General features: G+C 39.1%; 1 protein-coding gene across 3 annotated transcripts; it reads left to right on the forward strand.

Annotated features, from left to right (window-relative positions):
• Positions 1–12,167: 12,167 nt before the first annotated feature.
• LOC145547696 (uncharacterized) lies at positions 12,168–19,536 on the forward strand. Of its 3 annotated transcripts, none has more exons than XM_081597524.1 (3): positions 12,168–12,609; positions 14,918–18,539; positions 18,618–19,536. In XM_081597524.1, the coding sequence occupies exon 2, from the start codon at positions 16,030–16,032 to the stop codon at positions 16,972–16,974; it is 945 nt and encodes a 314-aa protein (XP_081453650.1). In that variant the 5' UTR covers positions 12,168–12,609; positions 14,918–16,029; the 3' UTR covers positions 16,975–18,539; positions 18,618–19,536. The 3 variants fall into 3 exon arrangements, with proteins under 3 accessions (XP_081453650.1, XP_081453649.1, XP_081453651.1); XM_081597523.1 differs by lacking the exon at positions 12,168–12,609 and adding an exon at positions 13,015–13,142; XM_081597525.1 differs by lacking the exon at positions 12,168–12,609 and adding an exon at positions 13,065–13,119.
• Positions 19,537–20,400: the final 864 nt, after the last annotated feature.

The raw sequence follows: 20,400 nt of genomic DNA on the forward strand, positions 1-20,400 counted from the left end.
CCCCCCCCCCCCCCCATTGTGGAGATCGAGCGGATCCCTTATTGGGAGTGATGGGGCTGGGTAATTTGCAATGCAAAAGATGGGATGATGACGGCGCAAAGAAACGCTGCTCAGCTGCAGTGTGGCTCTTCTGCCATCTAGCTTCGGAAGAGTCGTCGACCTTTACTTTGAATCGGGGAGTGAAGAAAAAGAAAAGGTGGGGGAGGCAGACGGACTTAAGGAGGTCTAGAGTGCTCACATGTAACCGTCAATTGGTCATAAAGATGCGAAAGTGTTCATATCCTATGAACTTTTCAACTGAACACCGGAAACATTTTTGTGCTTTGTTAGGAACAAAAATGGTGGTATTATACTTTCTTCCGGTTTTGTTATCTAAAAAAGAAGATAACTAAACGAGTCAGTACTTCATATAACCACCACACTTGTAATTTCTCTAGATTTGCACATCTAGATACTGAAACCTTTTCCACACACAGCATTCGCCATGAGAATGCTGCGTTCAGGGTGTTGTTCAGTGTCAGATTTCCCCAATATACTCCACTGATGAATGTAGCCCATAAAGTTTTCTTTTGGTTTTCGTGATCAGACTGCAAGGCTTAATTCTAACCTGCACTGTGTTTCCAACTGTTTTCAAATGATCTCGGATGACGATTATCAATATTGTGAAAATGAATCAAATTTAGGCTTGAATTTAGGGTTTCACCAACCGAGAGCAGCAGTTTGACATCAGATAAAGACTAAATCCATTATGTCCATTTATCTTGTGTTTAAATATTGCCCAATTAATAATTGTGGTTGAAATGACCTTCATAGGAATCAATATCCTGTGCTCTATTAGGAGGATTTATAAGCGACAAGTCAGCCGAGGCATAGTTCATGCAGAGTCCATAATAAATTAGGTTTGAGAGGACGGCTGGCGATGAAACATCATAACAGAAGCATATGAGCTGTCCATGGTGCTGAAACTATATACCAGCGTGAGAAAGATGATTTCAATATTAATTTGACAGGTTTTCACCATAAAAGAGAAAAAAAAACAAAGTCATAAGAATGATACATAATTTACTACACAGTCCTGGAAGAAACAGAAATCATCAATTTAGAAAAAAAAAAGAGAAGAAGTTAGTGGGATGATGGATGTGGCTTACTACAAGCTGAAAGAAGAAAAGCTTTTAGAGGTGGCAACAGACTTGAGATTGTGGTTCACCTTTCAGCAGCAGAGTGATCCAAAAACATACGGTGAATAGGAAAGGATTCATCTTTTCCACTTGTTTCTTGTGCTGCAGATTTTTCCAAATTGTATTAATGCATTTCTTTCCTCACAATTCTACACACAAATCCCCCATTATGACAATGTGACATTTTTTTGAGTGTTTTACAAATTTATTAAAAACAGAAAATAAAAACAATGTTCTTTATAACTTTGTTGATGATGCTCAAAATGTGAGCTGTGTCCACTATTCATCCGTTAAATGTTTATACCATGACTCCACCTGTGGTATAATAAGGTTGCAGAGAGCAACACAGACTGATGGGTAGAAATAATAATTCAACTTGTAGAGACCAAACCGTGATAAATGGAACATTTTACTGTAAGGCTGAGATACTTTAGGATTTACTTGGGATTTTTTTTTGTGTGTGTGTGCATAAATACCTCTGAATCTTGTTTTCTCAGATTTATGTTTTATTCATTATTTATTAAGTCCTTAGTAGCTAAAAAAATATACTTCAGAGCTTTGTGGGAATCACATTTTGCATGTCTCTCTGAACAGCTTGATACCAATCTAGCTCATTCTGCCCGTACAAACCGACTCTTCGCCACATAGAGATACATCTGTACCCCCCACCCCACCGGCTCCATTCCTCTGAAGAGCTGTTTATCACAATGGTTTATGCAGCCCAGGCGAGCCGCTGCTTATCCGGCAGTGTGAAGTGGAAGGTCCCTTATTCCCTCCTGGTATCAGAATTCTTCAGGTGTCTACAGGCCCAGTGGAAGTTGCTGCCGATGGATTGAGGCGCCAGGCAGCTTGTCTTTACCAGTGTAATCGACAGGTGGGCCCAGGAGACTAGGCTCTGGCCGTATTGACGTTGTTTGCCAGCTCCAACTTGATGCTTGATGAGTAATGAGACGGCGTCCTGCCTGACCCTCGTGTCGAACTACGTGAAACATTGTGTGTCCTTGTCTGCATCTGTAATTCATACATGCCGAATTCAACATGATGCCACTGCACAGTATGTGCGTGGCATACTGTCTGTCGTTCAGAGAGTCTTGAGTGATATATTTTTTGCAAACAGACACACTGGCTCACATACTAAAGCAGAAGCAATCTGTTTAATACACCTTGAAGCATTGATCCCTGTATTTAATTGAACAAGACATGGTCAGCTAACTAGCCTGATAATGCGACACCCAACCGGGCAGGCGGTCAAATGACTCTAGTGACTCTACTAACTCTGATTTTGCCCCTGGGGCCCCAGAAGGTTGTCCTTATGAGTCTGCCCTGTGTGTTCTGATTAGCAGAGACCTTGTTTGCTGGAGGAAGTTTCTGTGCAACGCGCCAACATAAAATCTTCCCAGAGGGAGATTCCAGACTCTACAGTAGTAGTCTTCATACAGTATGTATGGATGCTGCATATGGTTATGGCGGTCATGAATAGGTGTGTGTGTGCGTGTGTGGGTGGGTGCATGAATAAAAAGCGTCTGATGATTTGTGTGTATCCAACACTGGAGGCCCTTAGCGTAAGTCTGTTTTCATGAACGCATGCAGCAGCGGTATATGCCCTGGCGTACACACTGAAGAGGAAATCTTCACGCATGAGTTACATTTTGTGTGTGTTTATTTTTTCTTTTGGAGTTCAGGGGCAAAGTGCAGCTGGTGGGGCGTTAACAGAGTAAGCAGAGGGGTCGGATTAGCTGACTCGTTTACCAGGGTGGAATTTGTCTGAAAGTGGCCTCCCTCTCCCCCCCTTCTATCCAACACACACACACCTACACGCACGCACGCGCACACACACACACACACACACACACACACACACACACACACTCTACTACTTCCTGACGACTGGATTCAGCTTATCCTAGTCTGCTACATGTAGCAATCAAGGGGGAAGGGTAACAGTGGGGGGTATGTCAAAGGAGCAAAGGGTCTATGTATGTGTGAGCATCTGGAACATACTTCAAAGAAGACTTTAAAGCTTGCGATTTCAAACCAACATCTACAAGGAACTTGAGCAAGTGTTTGTTATATTTATTTTATTTTCTGAAATAAAACTGGACAGCAACAGAAGGTAAAACATGGAGCATTGGTCCTGAGGTCAAGAATAAACTGCTAAAATAAAAAAAATGCATAGAACAGTAAAATATTTCCATTCCACTTCACGATCATGCATTAGGTTTTGTTTGTTTGTAGCGCAAAATCCTAATAAAATGCGCTGACTTGTAACGTATTAAAATCTGAAATTTCTCAGGAGAAGCTAAGACAGTGCGGTCTTAGTTTATGTTTTTCTTCATATTTGTGGAAGCTATGAATCCCATTTTCACACCAGCTGACCTTTCTTCCACTCCAGGGCTTTAAGATGATGGGTTATAAACGGATTATGGCTGAAACAGAAAAAATAAATAAATAAATAAAAAAAAGTGAAAGACTGAAGTGGGATTTGAAAACAAGACGGCCTTTTCCCTTTGCGCAGAACCCGCTGCGAGCTGTAATTTTTAAGCTAGCAATTAAACAAAAGCACACCTTCACGGTATGATCTGATAGTTGGGGATGAAATTTAAAAATACGCGTTGACAATTTCCCCGACGCGCCTGGTATGATGATCATCAGTGCAGTTTAAGCACTGCGGCTCAGGGCCATGAGTCATGCCAAATTGTTCACTCTGAATAAATACTGATAAAAAAGGGACATCAAAAACATTTCTGATCTATTTATAGTTAGGGACCGTTGTGGAATTTGAGCAGCACCATCTTTATACACAGCACATCGATTACACATAAAAATATTATGTACGTTGTTTGGAAACCCCCCCTTCATTCTGTGTTTTTATTACACAATGTGCTTGTCTCTCCTTTCTCATTAGGACTTAGGAAAACTGCAGTCTGATCCCAGCTGACTCAACCCGCTCATATGCTTTGTTCATGCGTTTGACATTAAAAAATTTTAAGGCTTTTATCTTCAAGGAAATGTCTGAAACAGGAATATGAGGGAGGCGACGGGGGGGAACGGGAGATGAGAGAACAAGGAGTTCAGAGAAAACAAGGGTTAAGGGAATTGACTGAGGTATGATGGCAAACATAAAGGTGTGAGACAGAAAACAGATGTGAACTGAGGGAAGTGAAGGAATGACAGGGAAGGGCAGACGGGAAGGATGAATAAAGGTTGCCAGCTCCTAAAGATGAGGAGGAGAAGAGAAAAAAAATAAATGAAATAATTCTTGGAAGCCAAGTGAGTTTATTCCTTTTATCAAAAAGAGCTACATAATGCACACTTTAAAATAACACAACTCAGTGCTGAGTGAATGACACAGAACCCTGCGCTAATTTACATTTCTAAAACAAACAAGAGCAACAGTGAGCAACAGTGAGCTCTTCTGGACGTAAAAAGTCTTGTTGCGGCTTCTGATTCACACCAAGGATGTCTCCATCAAGAAAAATTTAAGTGGAAACAGTAAAAACTACTATCAAACTTTACATGACGACGAACAGACGCAGATTGTTTTATGATTTGTTTCCTGTGTGTCCAGGCAACTGTGTCTTAAATTTGCAGCAGGTCCAATCAAAACTCACTGTTACAGCATCAGGAAAGCAGGCTCACAGCAAAAAATAAATAAATAAATAAAAAAATAAAAAATGTCTTGAAAACCAGAAATGCACGACAGAAGAAAGGAAAGACAAATGGGCAGAAACAAGAGTTGATGTTTGTGAGTGAACTACAAAAATTGGATTTATGTACAGAAAAGTCAAATGTAAACATCATTAAAGCTGCAAGCCAGACTCTTCAGTGAAATCAATCAAACTCCCTTTAGAAACAATTTGTCACCTAAAGAACAACGTGTCAAGGTCAGTTTTTCCATTTGTTGAGGTCTTTTTTGTTGTCTTTATTTAATCAAAATTAAATTTGCCCAAGCTTTGACAATGACTTCACATTTATTAGTTCTTCTAAGTACGTATTCTACTTTGGGGGGTGTTGTCATATTTATAATCAGATTTCTCAGATGTGCTGACTTACATATTCAGTGCTGTTGCTTAAGAGCATCTCACGATTTCAGGAAAGTTTTGCAGTGATAAACAACATACCTGTTTGTCAAATGATTCAAGGCAGATCCATTTTTTAGATTGACGTAAGCCAAGTTTGCATAAAACTTCCTGCTCTGTTTGACATTCTGTCAGTAAGGTTTTCAAGTCCCATTTGTGTTTCCTTCAAAACTTCATCTGTTATTTCTTTTAAAAAAAACATATTTCTTGGTAGAAAAATGAATAATGAGCTCAAACCTACCAGGTAGCTACATTGTGCTAGCTCCTGCTGCCTTCCCCATCATCCCAATTAATTCAAGAGGGAAGAAGAATCAATTGGCAGTCCAGAAGACTGAAGTTGTTATCGTACGGTAAGGTAGTGTAAACTTAGACTGCATGCAGAGTCTGTCATTTTTCTGACAAGTATTGTAAAAGCAGCTGCATTAAAGCATTTTACTCTTTTTAGAAATGGCATTCATGCTCTGAATTAGTCAGACAGAAATATTCAAATAGTAATAAAAACACAATTATGCCCTTTACAGTAAAAACTATATCATTGCAATTGCCACATTTTGCTTTAGCTTATAAGTTGACTACATAAGCCAACATTGCTTGGAGGTAATCAGAGTCAAACTGTGTCTTAAACACACAAACTTGAACCTCTTGCCTCTGTAATGCAACTCAAACACTTCAAAATCTGTCACAACACATCTGATCTGCTTGATTCTTGTTTTTCTTGTGACATTGTCAATCCATATATGCACAAAAGCAGAAGCAGCTAGTTTGTTCTTTGTGGTGCTTTTTAAAAATGACAGTTTGCAAAACCTCATTATCCAGTTCATTTGTATTTTTTATTTTTTTAAACATTGCTGTAGTCGTCAACATTCATGCAGGATAAAACAAGGTGAGTTGAAATGAAGCAGTGATGTGGATGATTGGATGAAAGTTAGATTGAACAACGAATCCCAAATCTGCAGTAGCCAAAGAGATCATGCTGGAATTTTGCTTTGTGCAGCCAAACCAAAATAAAGACGAGTGTCTGAAAGGAAACAAATATCCACAGTCAATAATAATATGATACTGTCAGGTAAAGAAACGGTGCAGATGACAGTCTTTTTGAGTTATCTCTACAGGGAATGTGCAGGTGACCATTAAAATGTTCTCTGTCCACCAATCAAAAGTAGTTTTGGTGATAATGAAGTGGGGGGTTTTGTGTTTTTTTTTGTAATGACATGGCAACTGTTCACCAAGCAAAAAATATTACAATTTTTCTTCATGTCAGGCAGATCAAATTAATGGTTCGGCCAGCAAACAGCCTGGATCTCAATTATCTTAGGAGGTGTCATTTTCTAACACACAAACTTCTCGGAGGAATGAAAACAACTTTAAATCTAAATCTGCCAGAGTTATGGTATGAACTATATCTGCATTTTGTATTTTGTTTTGCGACAATGTAAAGCAGTTACTGAACATCCTTTACGAGCCACGGCTCCATATTTCACTGCCAAACTTTGTGAGGCAGAGTTTGCAGAAGAAATTGTTATCACCTCAAAAATATATGGACACCAAAAAAAAAGAAAAAATATCTGTTTACTAAAATGATATAGTATCGTGAAACATTAACTGACAAACCGGTTAAAAAGCCTGGAGCTTTTCCATTTTCCTGTGAAAGCTGAGGGGAACAAAACTAAACTAAACTAAAAAAATCATGGCAAATCCTGATTTTTATTTTTTACAATTGAATAATTCACACAAAATTTCAAACCCAACAATAACTGAAGACAGCTGTTCGCCAAAGTGACTCCACTGCAACAAGCCTGACTTCAAAGACGCTCTCATCAACACATTAAAATGCAGAATGAAAATCCTGGCTATACAAACACTTAATCATGTAAATAAAAGATCAAAGGAAGAAATTGCTGATTGAGAGAGAGGGCAGCATAAGCAAAGGGTGCCTTTTTGAATCACTCCACAGTGAGGAAAAAAAGGAAGCTAAAGCCCTCCTGTTTTTGGTTGAGGCTGATTGTGAGTGTGCACAGGACCAAAAAAAGAGGAAAGCAATATTAAAAATGTGCTCCTGTTTTATTAAGAAAGAGGTTTCAGCAGATAGCCCACAACATAATCTTGTATTCATGGCAGGAATGCTAATCACACTGTAATATGTGTGCATACCTACACTGACTGAAATATTGCTGTGCCTTAAAAACACATTTAAGAGAAATGGAAGACAACTGCTTGCATTGAAAGTGTGTTGTGATGCGTTTGGTGCTTTATGTCCACACTTTCAAAATCTTATCTGCAGTACGGGAGAGAAATGAATGGTATGTGTCCAGTGAAATACCTTCTTATTGTAAACAGCCTGTAAAACATGCCTCTCTAAAACCAAACTATTCCTAAATGTTCGCGTCACGCGAGTAAATCTCCACGCCTCTGTCTGCACGCACAAACGCAATCAATCAGTTCAAAGATTATTTTCAGTGTGTAAAACTCCATGTTTAAGCATGAAACATTTATCCCACAAAAGTATAAGATTACAAGTTACATCTATAGATTTACCATTAAATTTTCACGCACGCTTTTAAGCTGAGGTAAGTCAAGTGTCCTGCAAAGCAGCTTAACAAGTGCGGCTGTGTGCTGCTCCAGTCTGTCAGAGAACAGCACTTTGAACGAGCCATGCGGTTCGATACCATACCTGAGCCTGGTAATAGAAACACTGGTTAAAGTATATATTTCCGCCTTGACAGCTTTGCATCCCATCTCTACTTTTCTTCCCAGCTCAGTCCTTTCTGCCGGTGTTAATGTGTTCGCTTTGCTCATCCTTCCTTCGGCTCAGAAATGGGAAAATATCAAGTGGGAAGGAAAGAAATCAATAGTTCTGGGAAATTACATCATAAAAATGTGTTTCCCTGCCCTCAGCGAGGAAAGTGGTGTGATACTGCATTAGCTTACCCTGAAAGACCAATGTTTAACCATTGATTGACGAGTGATTAAAAAAAAAAAGTCGTCCACTGTAGGGAACACAATTTCTTAAATTTGTTATTAAAATACGCAGACAGAAAAAAAAGTAGCAGAAAAAAAGATTGTGGCAAAACTAGACAAAAACAAGCATTTAGAAAATCGATACAGTAACTGAATATGTTGAAAAACAACTGATATCTACACAAACACATTTTCTCAAATATTTTCTCGTTCTAGTGGTATAAAAGGCCAAGTCTCTCTCATATGTCCATAGTTAGATATTTGGTATTTCTGGATGGGCAGCTGCGTTTCAGTATATGTTGATGTTTAAGTTAAGTTAAGTTAAGTTAAGTTAAGTTAAGTTAAGTTAAGATAAGATAAGATAAGATAAGATAAGATAAGATAAGATAAGATAAGATAAGATAAGATAAGATAAGATAAGATAAGATAAGATAAGATAAGATAAGATAAGATAAGATAAGATATTCCTTTATTAATCCCGCAGTGGGGAAATTTACATTGTTACAGCAGTACAGAGGTCAGAGCAGAACCAATATAAAAAACATATATACAAAAAATACAAGTGAATATAGAAATACTGAAACAGTATGAAACTCACTCAATCATGAAGAAGCTCACTGGTGTTTCAGCATCTTCTAGTTTTTGGTAGTTCTGAGCTTCGATGGGTCCCGGGTTGTTCTTGAACGTCCTCACTAAGTTTATTTAGCGAGATAATGGATGTCCAAGCAGGGCAATGTCTCAAGGCACAGATCAAAAATGATTTAGGGAAAGGTAAAGCAGGCTGGCATTAAACTTTTGAAATGGCTTCAGCCTTAACCCCACAAGACATTTTTTCAAATATCCTTTAAAGCCAAATCTATGCTGGGGAAGCAACTAATTTAAATAAGCTCCACAAATTCTGCCAAGACGACTCATCAAATATACTTCCAGTCTTATGCCAATGGCTTCGAAAACTGAGTGGTTTCTCCTGAACTTGGCGACAGATATTTATTTTACCAAATATAAGTGTACATATTTGTAATCTCTAAATTAGAGTTGGTTGTTGTATTATTATCCCTCATGAAATAACTGTTCAAAGTCCTCATTGAAGGCCCGTAATTAACATGACATTTGTGCCGATGATGAGTGGCTGTAAGCTGCGTATCGCATTTCTGAGACCTGATGGAAATGCTCAACTGTGGAAGTGGATCGGTTGGATGTGAATTTCTTAAGTTTCTGCGTAAATGTAATGCAATTCAGCATTCCTTTTTTTTTCTTTAAAGAGAAAGCTTAATTAAACCTTCTGAATGTCAGATGTCTGGTGATTACATGAGTGGGGTGTGAGAGACCGATCAGTCCAGATGCGTCATCCACTGCACACGGATACATCCTGTTTTGGTGCTAGTCTGCTGACCGAAGCTGCGGATGGTTTTTTATTACTGATTAGATTTATGCAGATTTCAGTAAATTTAGAAAGTGTACAAACCGGAACATTTCACGAAGAAACAAACTCATCTGTGCCTGAAATCCAACAGGTGGCAGCTGAACATGTTCGAGTGAAGCTGCCAAAATAGATGAAAAAAGAACATGCAGCCATGAAATCACGCTATACGTCTGTACTGTGGAGTGGGAAACGATTTTCTTCTATACGTTTTATACGAGCTTCATCCATAGAAAGAGTATTTAATGTATTAGTGGCTATTCACGCTAAATAAATGAACACATCCACCAGCTTTCATGTGTGTTTACAGTGACAAGAATCCTGGCCATTTTTAATATATATATATATATATATATATATATATATATATATATATATCTTTGGAGATTTGCTGGTTCCTCACTGCACTTTACAAAGTGCATTGAATTAAAAATAGACGTCATGTTAAAATTTGCTCCATTGTAACAAAAACAAGATCCTCAGCCAAGATCCTCAGCCTTTCCTCATGCACCGCATGGCACTCGCTAGAATCCGTGGCGATGATGGATGAGTTGGCCCGGTCCAAAGCATCCCCAAACAATAACACTTCCAACTCTTCACTTCCAAAATTGGTCAATTTTTTTTTTTCCTAGAATGCTGTACTTGATTCCAAATAATTGAATTTTAGACTCATCTGCTCACAGGACATTTTTCCAAAGCGGTTCATTCAAAGCTTTGAATGAAAGCTTGAATGAACTGTAAGAGGAAAAGGAGGCAGTAGAACCTGGAGAAACTAATTATTGCTCGTCTCCCATTTGACGGCAACGTTAGTGAAATTATTGTGCTGCATGGATGAATTTTCATCTTTATGGTTTTGTTTGCTTTTTGCTCTTCGCCATGTTAAAAACATGTTTGTTTTCTTGACCTGTACATTTAAATAAATTTTCATTTTAAAAACATTACAACTCCATAGCTTCTGCTTCCCAAAGGCACAGCCTGTTTTTTTGTTTTTTTGTGTGTGTGTGTGTGTGTGTGTGGTCATTTAAATGTTCAAAAGTTTGAGTTTGAGGCAGCTATTCAATTATTATTTCAAAACAAACAACAAAAATCGTGTGGAATTACGATGCAGACAGAAAAGAGAAGAAAAGAATGGTGTACAAATTAGACATTTGAAATTATTCAGAAAGTGGTTTTAGTGTATGCTGAGGAGAAAGAAAATCCAAAAGCATAATGTGCTTTCCTCATAGGTATGATGTTGATGATATTCCACTGCAGAAAAAAAAGCAAAATGTTTCAAGTGTAACGCTTTGCCTTTTTTTTAAGGTTGCAAATAGACATGAAGTAAAACAGAGTTCCATTTTTAACTCAAACAAGCAAATAAGCTGAAAAGTATGACGGTTAATTTTCTGTCTCGCCTTACTATCACATTTTCAGAAATCAAGATTTAACCTCCAAATGATGAATGTCCAAATAGATTTGTTTGTTTTTAAGCATAAATACTAACGCGGTCCTGCTGTAGAAAACTGGTTTTTATGTTTTCATGTGTAAAAGGTGCAAAAGCAGAAACCTGAATTCAATACTTTAGATAAAGGAGGGAGGGAATGGCCAGAGTTCATCAAAAGTGAAGCTCAAACAGAGAGGAAGTTATTTTACCAGAGAGAATAAAGGCTTCTGCTGCCTATGGCTGAAGGTCATCAAAGTACTGAGATTATATTGTAGCAAATCTATACGTGAGCTGAGAAGGAGACCGATGGCGGCAAGGGCATAGGAACAAGTTTATCATTGGGGGGGACACATATTGGAAACTTGAAAGATCCGTAAATAGCTTGAGCAAAAATGTCAAACAATGGTGTCATCAACGTGTTACTCTAATCTGACCCCTTGTAACGAGTAATCTAACGTGCTACTATTTACAATCCAATAATCAGATTAAAATTACGTATCCAAGTTAAGTATTTGTGATTATTTTTAGAAAACACATATTGTTGCTTTCTTCTTTTTCCTTAGGGAGATAGGTTTCATATGTAACACCAGCGACACAAACGTAAACGATGGAGGGAAAAGAGATGCACATTTTCTAGCTGATGGATGAATTTTTCATTGAGTGATCAAATTACTCTTTCAAAGTAACTATGCCATCCATGGCAATAAACTAACTACACTATATATAATATGTGTGTAGACCTGTCACAACAAATTTTGATTTTTGATAAACAATATTGTTGCTTTTAGACCATTTTTTAGTAATGTTAAGTAATTTAGTAATGGCAAAATTATAATGCAAGAACAGAATCTGAAAGATCAGTAAACTTTAAATTATAATGAACATTTAACACTGCAACTGGAAGGCATTTCAAATATCCAAAATAAATAAACAAAAACGACAAATCAAATTAATTTTGAAGTCTTTGTAAATAAAATGTTCCTTCAAAAAAAGGTTTAGCTGAGACCAAAGCACCAACCAGAAAGCTTTTATCATAGTTTTTTGTAGAAAGAAAGATGAATAAAAAGAGAGTGATAAATCATGCCAAAGGAAATTATTGAATTTGTTTTAATTTATCATGAGCACGGAGCTCGGTTCATTGTGCGCGTTGAAGCGGACACGCAGCGGCACGAGCTGACGCCGCCGCATGCGCAGCGTGTCGCAGCGCCTCGTGCATCTCTGGATCTTGGCAACTCGGTGCGGATCACGCGCGCCGCTCTCCCAGGCGGCTCCAATGTAAACCTTAACTATAAACGCCATACCGCTGTCTTGGCTCAAAAACGCGAACTGTTACAACCGCGACTATAACTCAGCCTTCCGGAGAGTCAAAAAGTGGTATTTCAAGAGAGTAGAATTAATCCTATGTTTTTTGAAAAATAAAAATTTTTGTTGCTACGAGATGAGTGTGTTTACTGGCAGTGGCGCAACTACACATTATTCAGGTGGATGCGAAAACATAGATCGGCGCCCCGACTCGCTCCTCCTCACGGTAAATGTCTTGTATCTAATAAGGTAAGCGTTATTTCGAAAGAGCTTTTGTTTTAAAAACTACTTGTTATTAATTTGGTTTTAAGAGATAAGCGGGAGTTTTTCTGGTAACGAACTGCAACGAAGTATAGGCCTAAATCAAAATTTGTACTTTTGTGTTGAATGTGTGTTAAAATATTTGCCACTAATGACATAAAAAAAAGCTTTTCTGCAAAATTCACCAACTGCACAATTCTTGTTAGTGTAAAATAAGTGGTATTTCAAAAGAGCGGGAGAAACATTATATTTTTTATCAATAAGAATTTTTGTTGCTACGCTGTTAATCTGTTGCTAAGAGATGATCGCGTTTTCTGGTAACCAAGGTCCACAAAGTTCCATAAAGTAAACATCTGAGAGAGAGCAGAAGAAATCCTATGTTTTTTGAACAATAACAATTTTTGTTGCTAATCTGTTGCTAAGAGATGAGTGTGTTTACTGGTAACCAAGTGCCACAAAGTGAACTTCAGATTTTCACTTTTGCGAAATTTGCCAACGGTAAATGTCTTGTATCTAATAAGGTAAGCGTTATTTCGAAAGAGCTTTTGTTTTATAAACTACTTGCTATTAATTTGGTTTTAAGAGATAAGCGGGGTTTTTTTCTGGTAACGCACTGCCACGAAGTATAAATACAGATTTTTACTTTTGTGTTGAATGTGTGTTTAGTGTATTTGCCACTATGACAAAAAAAAAAAAACTTTTTTGCAAAATTCACCAACTGCACAATTCTTGTTAGTGTAAAATAAGTGGTATTTCAAAAGAGCGGGAGAAACATTATATGTTTTTATCAATAAGAATTTTTGTTGCTACGCTGTTAATCTGTTGCTAAGAGATGATCGCGTTTTCTGGTAACCAAGGTCCACAAAGTAAACATCTGATTTTCACTTTTGCAAAACATACCAACATAAATTTCTTGTATCTAAGCTGATAAACAGTATTTTGAAAGAGCTTATGTTTTATAAACTATTATTATTAATTTGGTGTTAAGAGATAAGTAGGTTTTTTTCTGGTAACGAACTGCCACGAAGTCTAAATCGAGATTTTTACTTTTGTGTTGAATTTGTGTTTTATATCTACCACTAATGACAAAAATAACTAAATTTTCTGGAAAATTCACCAACTACACAATTGTTAACAAGTATCAAATAAATAGTATTTCAAAACAGCAGGAGAAATGTTTTTTGAACAAAAACAATATTTGTTATTAATCTGTTCAGAGATGAGTGTGTTTACTGATAACCAAGTGCCACAAAGTGAACTTCAGATTTTTACTTTTGCAAAAGTAAAAATCAAAAAGCAGAGCACAAACATTTCTAATGTAACTATTGCGCACATTAAAAGTAGGCTTTTTCCTAAAATAAGCTTTTTAGCTATTTTATTTATTTATTAATCATGTTTAGCACACTGAATGGAGGACGTCAATGTAAGACAACATGCTAGTTATAGCCCACATGCCACTGGCTGCATTTAGGCTAATATTACCATTATTCGATATTGATATTGCCTAATGTTTTGTGATGCCAAGTATAGGCTACAGAACAAAGACAGAAATATTTACAGAAAGAGATGTTTAAGCAGAATCATTGCAAAGGCAGAAATGAGAGAAAAAAAAACACCATTTATCTTAAACTCCTATAACTGTCTTTAATTCTTGAGTTGAAGGAATTCTATTAAAAAACAGAAACACCTGCTTCAAAAGCAGACTTGAAATGTTCCTTTCTGTGAGCACCCTATGTATCATCTGATATTGTTCGGACACGTTCGGATCTGATATCACTTGCCTTGTTAAATTTCCTGTTCCTAAGTTCTCTGACGAGGCCCAGAAATTTGATAACGAATCAGATTTCTTAAGTTTTAAAATGTTATCAGAAAGGTAGAAAGTTTGCAAATTATTTTCCTTACACTTTACAGTTATACAGCACTTTGTGTTGATCTGAAGTAATCATCTTTGTTGTAAAATATCTTGGAATTTGTGGCTGCAGCATTGCAAATGCTAGAAATAGCTATGGGATGTGAGCACTTCTGCACATCATGGTGCTTGTTAGAGAGCCCTAAATATTGTATGTTTATGTTATTTCCCTCAGTGGCTCAACATATGCTGTTGCAGAAACTCACAGTTTCAGTGTTGGGGTCACATTGTATTTGGGAAATGTTTGATAGTTGTGCACATAAGAAAAAAATAATGTAGTTTACTGCTTGGTGAAACACTAGTTAAAATCAAACCTACTTGGAAATACTCAGACAATGTGTATATTTTATTCATATTTATATAAATTCCCTTCTCACCCTTCCGCAGGTGGACTCTTTCATCCTCTGAGCTCGGGTCCTCTACCAGAGGCCTGGGAGCTTGAGGGTTCTGCGCAGTATCTTGGCTGTGCCTAGAACCTGACATTTCCAGACTGAGATGTCTGATGCTGTTCCTGGGATCTGTTTTAGCCACTGCTCCAGTTTGGGGGCCCCGAGGGCCCCGATGACCACAGGCACTACCACAGGTTCCTGCGCACCTCGGCCCTGTAGACGCAGGGTGAATCCTAGCAACCTGCGGCCTCTTTGCCGGGAGCACCAGACGCCACCTGATGGTGTAGACCCGCCGATTTCTGCCAGGATCGGTTTGGTAAATGCCAGGTTGCTGACAAATAAAACTTTGGTCATTAGGGATTTTTTTTCCTCTTATTGATTGGATGTTTTATTAACAGAATCATGGACAAGTGGTTTGGTGACTCCAGCATTTTTAATGAGCTTGTGCCGCGGAACTGCGGCTATTTTAATGCTCCAAGGATGTCGGGGTCCGGTGAAGGAATAGTGACTGTTTTTAAAAGCAGTTTTAGTTGTAAACAGTTGCCTCTGGCCTCGTTTAGTAGCTCTGAGATCAGCCTATTTGAACTCGGCAGCTCTCACACTGTGCTGTGTGCGGCGGTCTATCAGCCACCGAAGTACAACAAAAACTTTATAAATGACTTTTCTGATTTCCTGGCTGTTATCATGCCAAGGTATGACCGAGTTCTCATTGTTGGTGATTTTAATATTCATGTCTGTCGTCCTACTTCACCTATGGCTCAGTCATTTCTTAATGTTACTGATTCTTTTAATTCTGTGCAGTCTGGGACTGGTGCTATCCATGAGCATGGTCACAGTCTTGATCTGGTTTTATCTTATTAGAGTGTAAGAAAATGAATGGATGGATGGATGGATGGATGGATGGATGGATGGATGGATGGATGGATGGATGGATGGATGGATGGATGGATGGATGGATGGATGGATGGATGGAAAACTGCAACTGCAAACCAATTGTGCAGTTTTGCAGTATATATATTAAACAATAAATAAATAAAATAAAAAAATTAAAATTAAAAAAAATTTTAAAAAAACCTGCAACTGCAAACCACTTGCACAAGTGTCAATCAAATGGGGCAGAAATCAAAAACTCTGGAAAGAATCATTATTCTTTCCAGGAAACTCTCTGCCCCCACTGCTGTTCTGCATAGGTCTGAATCCCCTCAGCCAAATCATCAACGTGAGCCATCCCATCCTTCCAAACAGACTCCAGGATGGTGGCTCATGGGATCCTCTCGGTCAGAGCCGTCATGCACTCCCGCGACATTTGCCCCCGACCCGGAGTCGGTTAGGCACCTTCTGTGGGAGTGCAGCGCTGCTGTGGACCTGTGGGCAAAGGCCGGCTCCTTGCAATTCCCATACTTGCCAGCAAGGGCGGTCCTCGACACGCAGCTAGTGCTGCACGGGGTGAGCCACCGGAAAACAGCAAAAAAAGACTTCATGGAGATGTGGCTCACCCTAGCCACCATATGGACCTCCAGAAACTTGCTGGTAAGCAGGCGCAGGCAGATGCCCACCCCCGTGGCTGTGATCCGAATGGTGGCAAAAAAAAGAAAAACATACAGAGCTACAGGTAGCGCGCCTGTACCTCAAGGACACAGCCACAAAGAAGAATCGCCTGCGCCTCTTTGGACGAAGGAGCCGGCGCTCCATGGACAGAGGTCCCAGCAGCGGCGGCCTGGCTCTCCGGGTGAGGCAGGTGGGAAGGAGCAATGGGGGAGGAAAGCCCCTCTGAGCACCATCACTGTTTGGAAGAACGGGATGGCTCAAAACTTCAACCACACTGGCCACGGATACCGACTCAAGAATGCAGCCACCAAAAGTCTCCTCCTCTACATGGATGACATCAAGCTGTACGCCAAGAGTGAGCGAGACATCAACTCACTGATCCGCACCACCAGGACCTACAGCACTGACATTGGGATGTCATTCGGACTAGAGAAGTGTGGCGGATGGTTACAAAGAGAGGGAAAGTCATCCACACAGAAGGGGTCTCACTCCCAGAAGGAACAGTAGCAGACATTGAGGATAGTTACAAGTACCTGGGAATACCACAAGCAAATGGCAACCTGAATGAGGTCACAAGGAAAGGAGCCACAGCCAAATACCTCCAACGAATAAGGCAAGTCCTGAGCAGCCAGCTCAATGGCAAGAACAAGATCCGTGCGATAAACAGCTATGCCTTACCAGTAATCAGAGACCCTGCAGGAATAATCAGCTGGCCAAAGGAGGAGATGAAGACCACCGATATTAAGACACTCAGAAACTACTGACCATGCATGGAGGGTTCCACCCCAAATCCAGCATTCTGACTAAACACGAGTCATAGGGAAGGTAAATAAGGCAGGTGATTCCTTGAGTTTTCTAAATTGAGGGAACCAAACCTTTTTGGAATCCTAAAGACCTTTATTGGAAATAAATGCCCTTCTTAGAGGATTAAGAGGCAGAGCAACCACAAAGTTGATTTGTTGGATTCTGTGAAGATGTTTGCATTCTAAAGAGGATATGCCACCCAATTCAAGAAGAATGGGTCTAAGTGGTTCCAGCACACAATCTCCTCCTCAGGGTGAATTGTTTGGAATTAAATGCTGAACATAAATCTTTTGTTGATAAATTACAGGCCTTAATATGTTTAATTTTTCTTTCGTGCATTTGAATAAATAAGTTTAATTTTTTTTTTCTTAAAAGGATCAATCAATTAATTCATTTTATTTATTAGGGACTCTTTCATACTAAAAGCAGCTCTAAGTATCATGAAGTTGAGGTGAGGTGGTGACAGAAAATGCAGACGAAGCCCAGGGTGTAGATAGATGAATGATAATGAATATTTAATGATGAGAAGCTCACAACAGTCCAGGAACTGGCAGCACGGCAGAAACGGAGGCTAAGCTCATACCGGTAGCAACTGAGCAGCTGGAACTAGAGTTAACGTCGACTCAGGACAAACAGTTCAACTGATGACAACTAATTGTACAGACTCTCAGAACTTAACAGTCCAACTGAGTAGACTGACTAAAGGTCAACAACGAACGACATACGACAAATGTCTGACAAAGAACGGGGACAACAGGTGGGGTTAAATACACAGAGGGTAATTAGGGAGACTAGACATATCTGGGAACAATCAAGACGGCACAGAGGCTCACAGGGGAAAACAGATCCAGACACAGAAAAACCTCAAAACTAAATACACAGAAAAACAGATCCTCACACTAAGAGCTGTACGAACAATTAGCCCTCAGGTTTCTCTGACAAACTGTTCCACAAAAAGGAGCCATAATACTGGATGGATAATAAATGACTGAAACTATATGATCACGTAAAAGGTTAAAATAAGATTCATAAATATATATGTATAGAAAACAACAAGGAAAATGACAAAAACCCTAATTGATTTCTATTTGCTTTTTCTTTCTCTCTGTCTGAGCCTCATGCATCTGACCTCTGACCTCAACTCCTCCCGTCTGCCCTCCCATGGACCAGATAATGTCCCTCCTACAAAACCAGCCGATGAAAATGATTGTGAAGATCTGGAGGATCAAGAAGACAGAAAAGACCTCCATCACCTCCAGGGGACAACTGTCAGTCTCCTGTTGAGCATTTGGACTGAAAACTCTGTGAGACTGAGCTTTAACAACCTCTGCTGGTCTGCTGTCCAGTATCAGCGTAGAGGAAGAAAAGCTAAACATGCTTCAGAGCTGTGAGAGAAGACGACTCTGAACTGTTGACGCTTGTTTCATCTGTGGACAACATGGACATTTCCTGAGGGACGATCTGGACAACCCAAAGATCCAACACCAGAACCAGTTGGACTGACAGGAAGCCGGAGGACAGAGACGTTGGAGGATTTGGCTGCAGCAACGTCGAGACCGAGTGGGGGAGAGGGGCAAGAAGGAAGGAACAACATGAACCCACTGTGAAGGACGACCTGTCTGTAACATCCATCTAGATCACGACTTTAAATCTGAAACAACAGAGCAACAGAGTGAGCAGCAAAACTTCACTCTACCAAGTATCAAGTACTTCAACTTTTGACACCAAAGAGGACAACGTCCAGAGCAACAGCTAGTTTGGATGTTTCTGAAAGGCTCTCCACTCAAAGAACTATTGCTGGTCCACTGTCAAGTGACCGAAGCAGAGTGAAGATTTATACTTTTATGACAGGAGGTAACAAATCCTCCTGAGCAGGTGATCAGTGTTCCTGCTTCTACGCTTTACCTACTTTCCAGATGGAAACTCTGCGCTTTCTTGTTGGGTTTTGAACGGACACTTATCTATACCTTCACTGCACTAATGTAATTTTTTTTGTTTTGTTGGGTTTCCTAGAAAACACATGAAATTGGGTAGCTTAATTATGATCATTCTTAGTTGTTTGACTCCTAAGGATGTTTAATAGTTTAGAAATTCATTCTTCTAGACATAAGAGAAGTCAATTTAAAATTAACTTTAATGTGTGTAAAAGACTCGTGTTGTCTCTGCCTGGCAGAGCTTTCCATCCAGAATTGCTTCATGATTGATTGTCCTACAAGCTCTCTGTATTGTGCATAATTCATAAATAAACCTGATTGAGTGATTTTACCTGAACAGTGCTTGGTAAGTTTTTTTCCACAACAATGGACAAAAACATTAAAGGCTCTCAAGTAAAAGGCGTGGCAGTTTTAGCTAATGTTGGACCCATGAGCCAATGCTAACATTAGCATATTAGCCTGCAAAGACTTTTATGCGTCATCTTTTCAAAGAAAAATTAACCTGTAACCATATATGCGAGTAGTAAAGGCATACATGGCACATGAAAATAAACTGGAGACGAATAACTCACCTTTAAAGAAGCTCTGTTTCTTCCAATGGAAGCTTCCCGCACTTTACTGCGCATGCGCACCGCTGAACTGAAGCATTCACTCCAGTGACAAAAATAGTCAAATCCAGTTTACTCAAAATAACGTAGTCTTGTACTTTTCTCAGGCCAAACATGTACATTGCTCACATTACTTGAGTTGAATAAACAATTTAGTGAGACTTGAGTAAAGCATACAAACCTAATTTAAGTAAGAATAGGTATTGCCTTTTAGTGTTCTAGGCAAGGGCGTAGGAACGAGTCTGTCATTGGGGGCGACGCATATCGGAAACCTGACAGATCAGTAAATATTTTGAGCAGAAATGTCAAACAATTATGCCATCAACACATCAGTAATGCGTTACTCTAATCTGACCATTGTTTCAGTAACAAGTATTCTAACACGTTACTATTTACAATCCAAAAATCAGGATTCCAGGATGAACACTCACTTTAGCATTTGCCTCACAACTAGCAAGCTACATACTCTGGTAGCACAGACAGGCTACCAGATTCTGATATATCTTATTGGTCAAAAGACATTTGATTATTGGTCAAAATGCATTGATATAAATTGACTTGCAGTTGAACTGGTTCTACTTCTTTCT

Source organism: Poecilia reticulata, chromosome 16, assembly GCF_904066995.2.
Source record: "Poecilia reticulata chromosome 16, P_reticulata-male-v2, whole genome shotgun sequence".
Taxonomy (NCBI): Eukaryota; Metazoa; Chordata; class Actinopteri; order Cyprinodontiformes; family Poeciliidae; genus Poecilia; species Poecilia reticulata.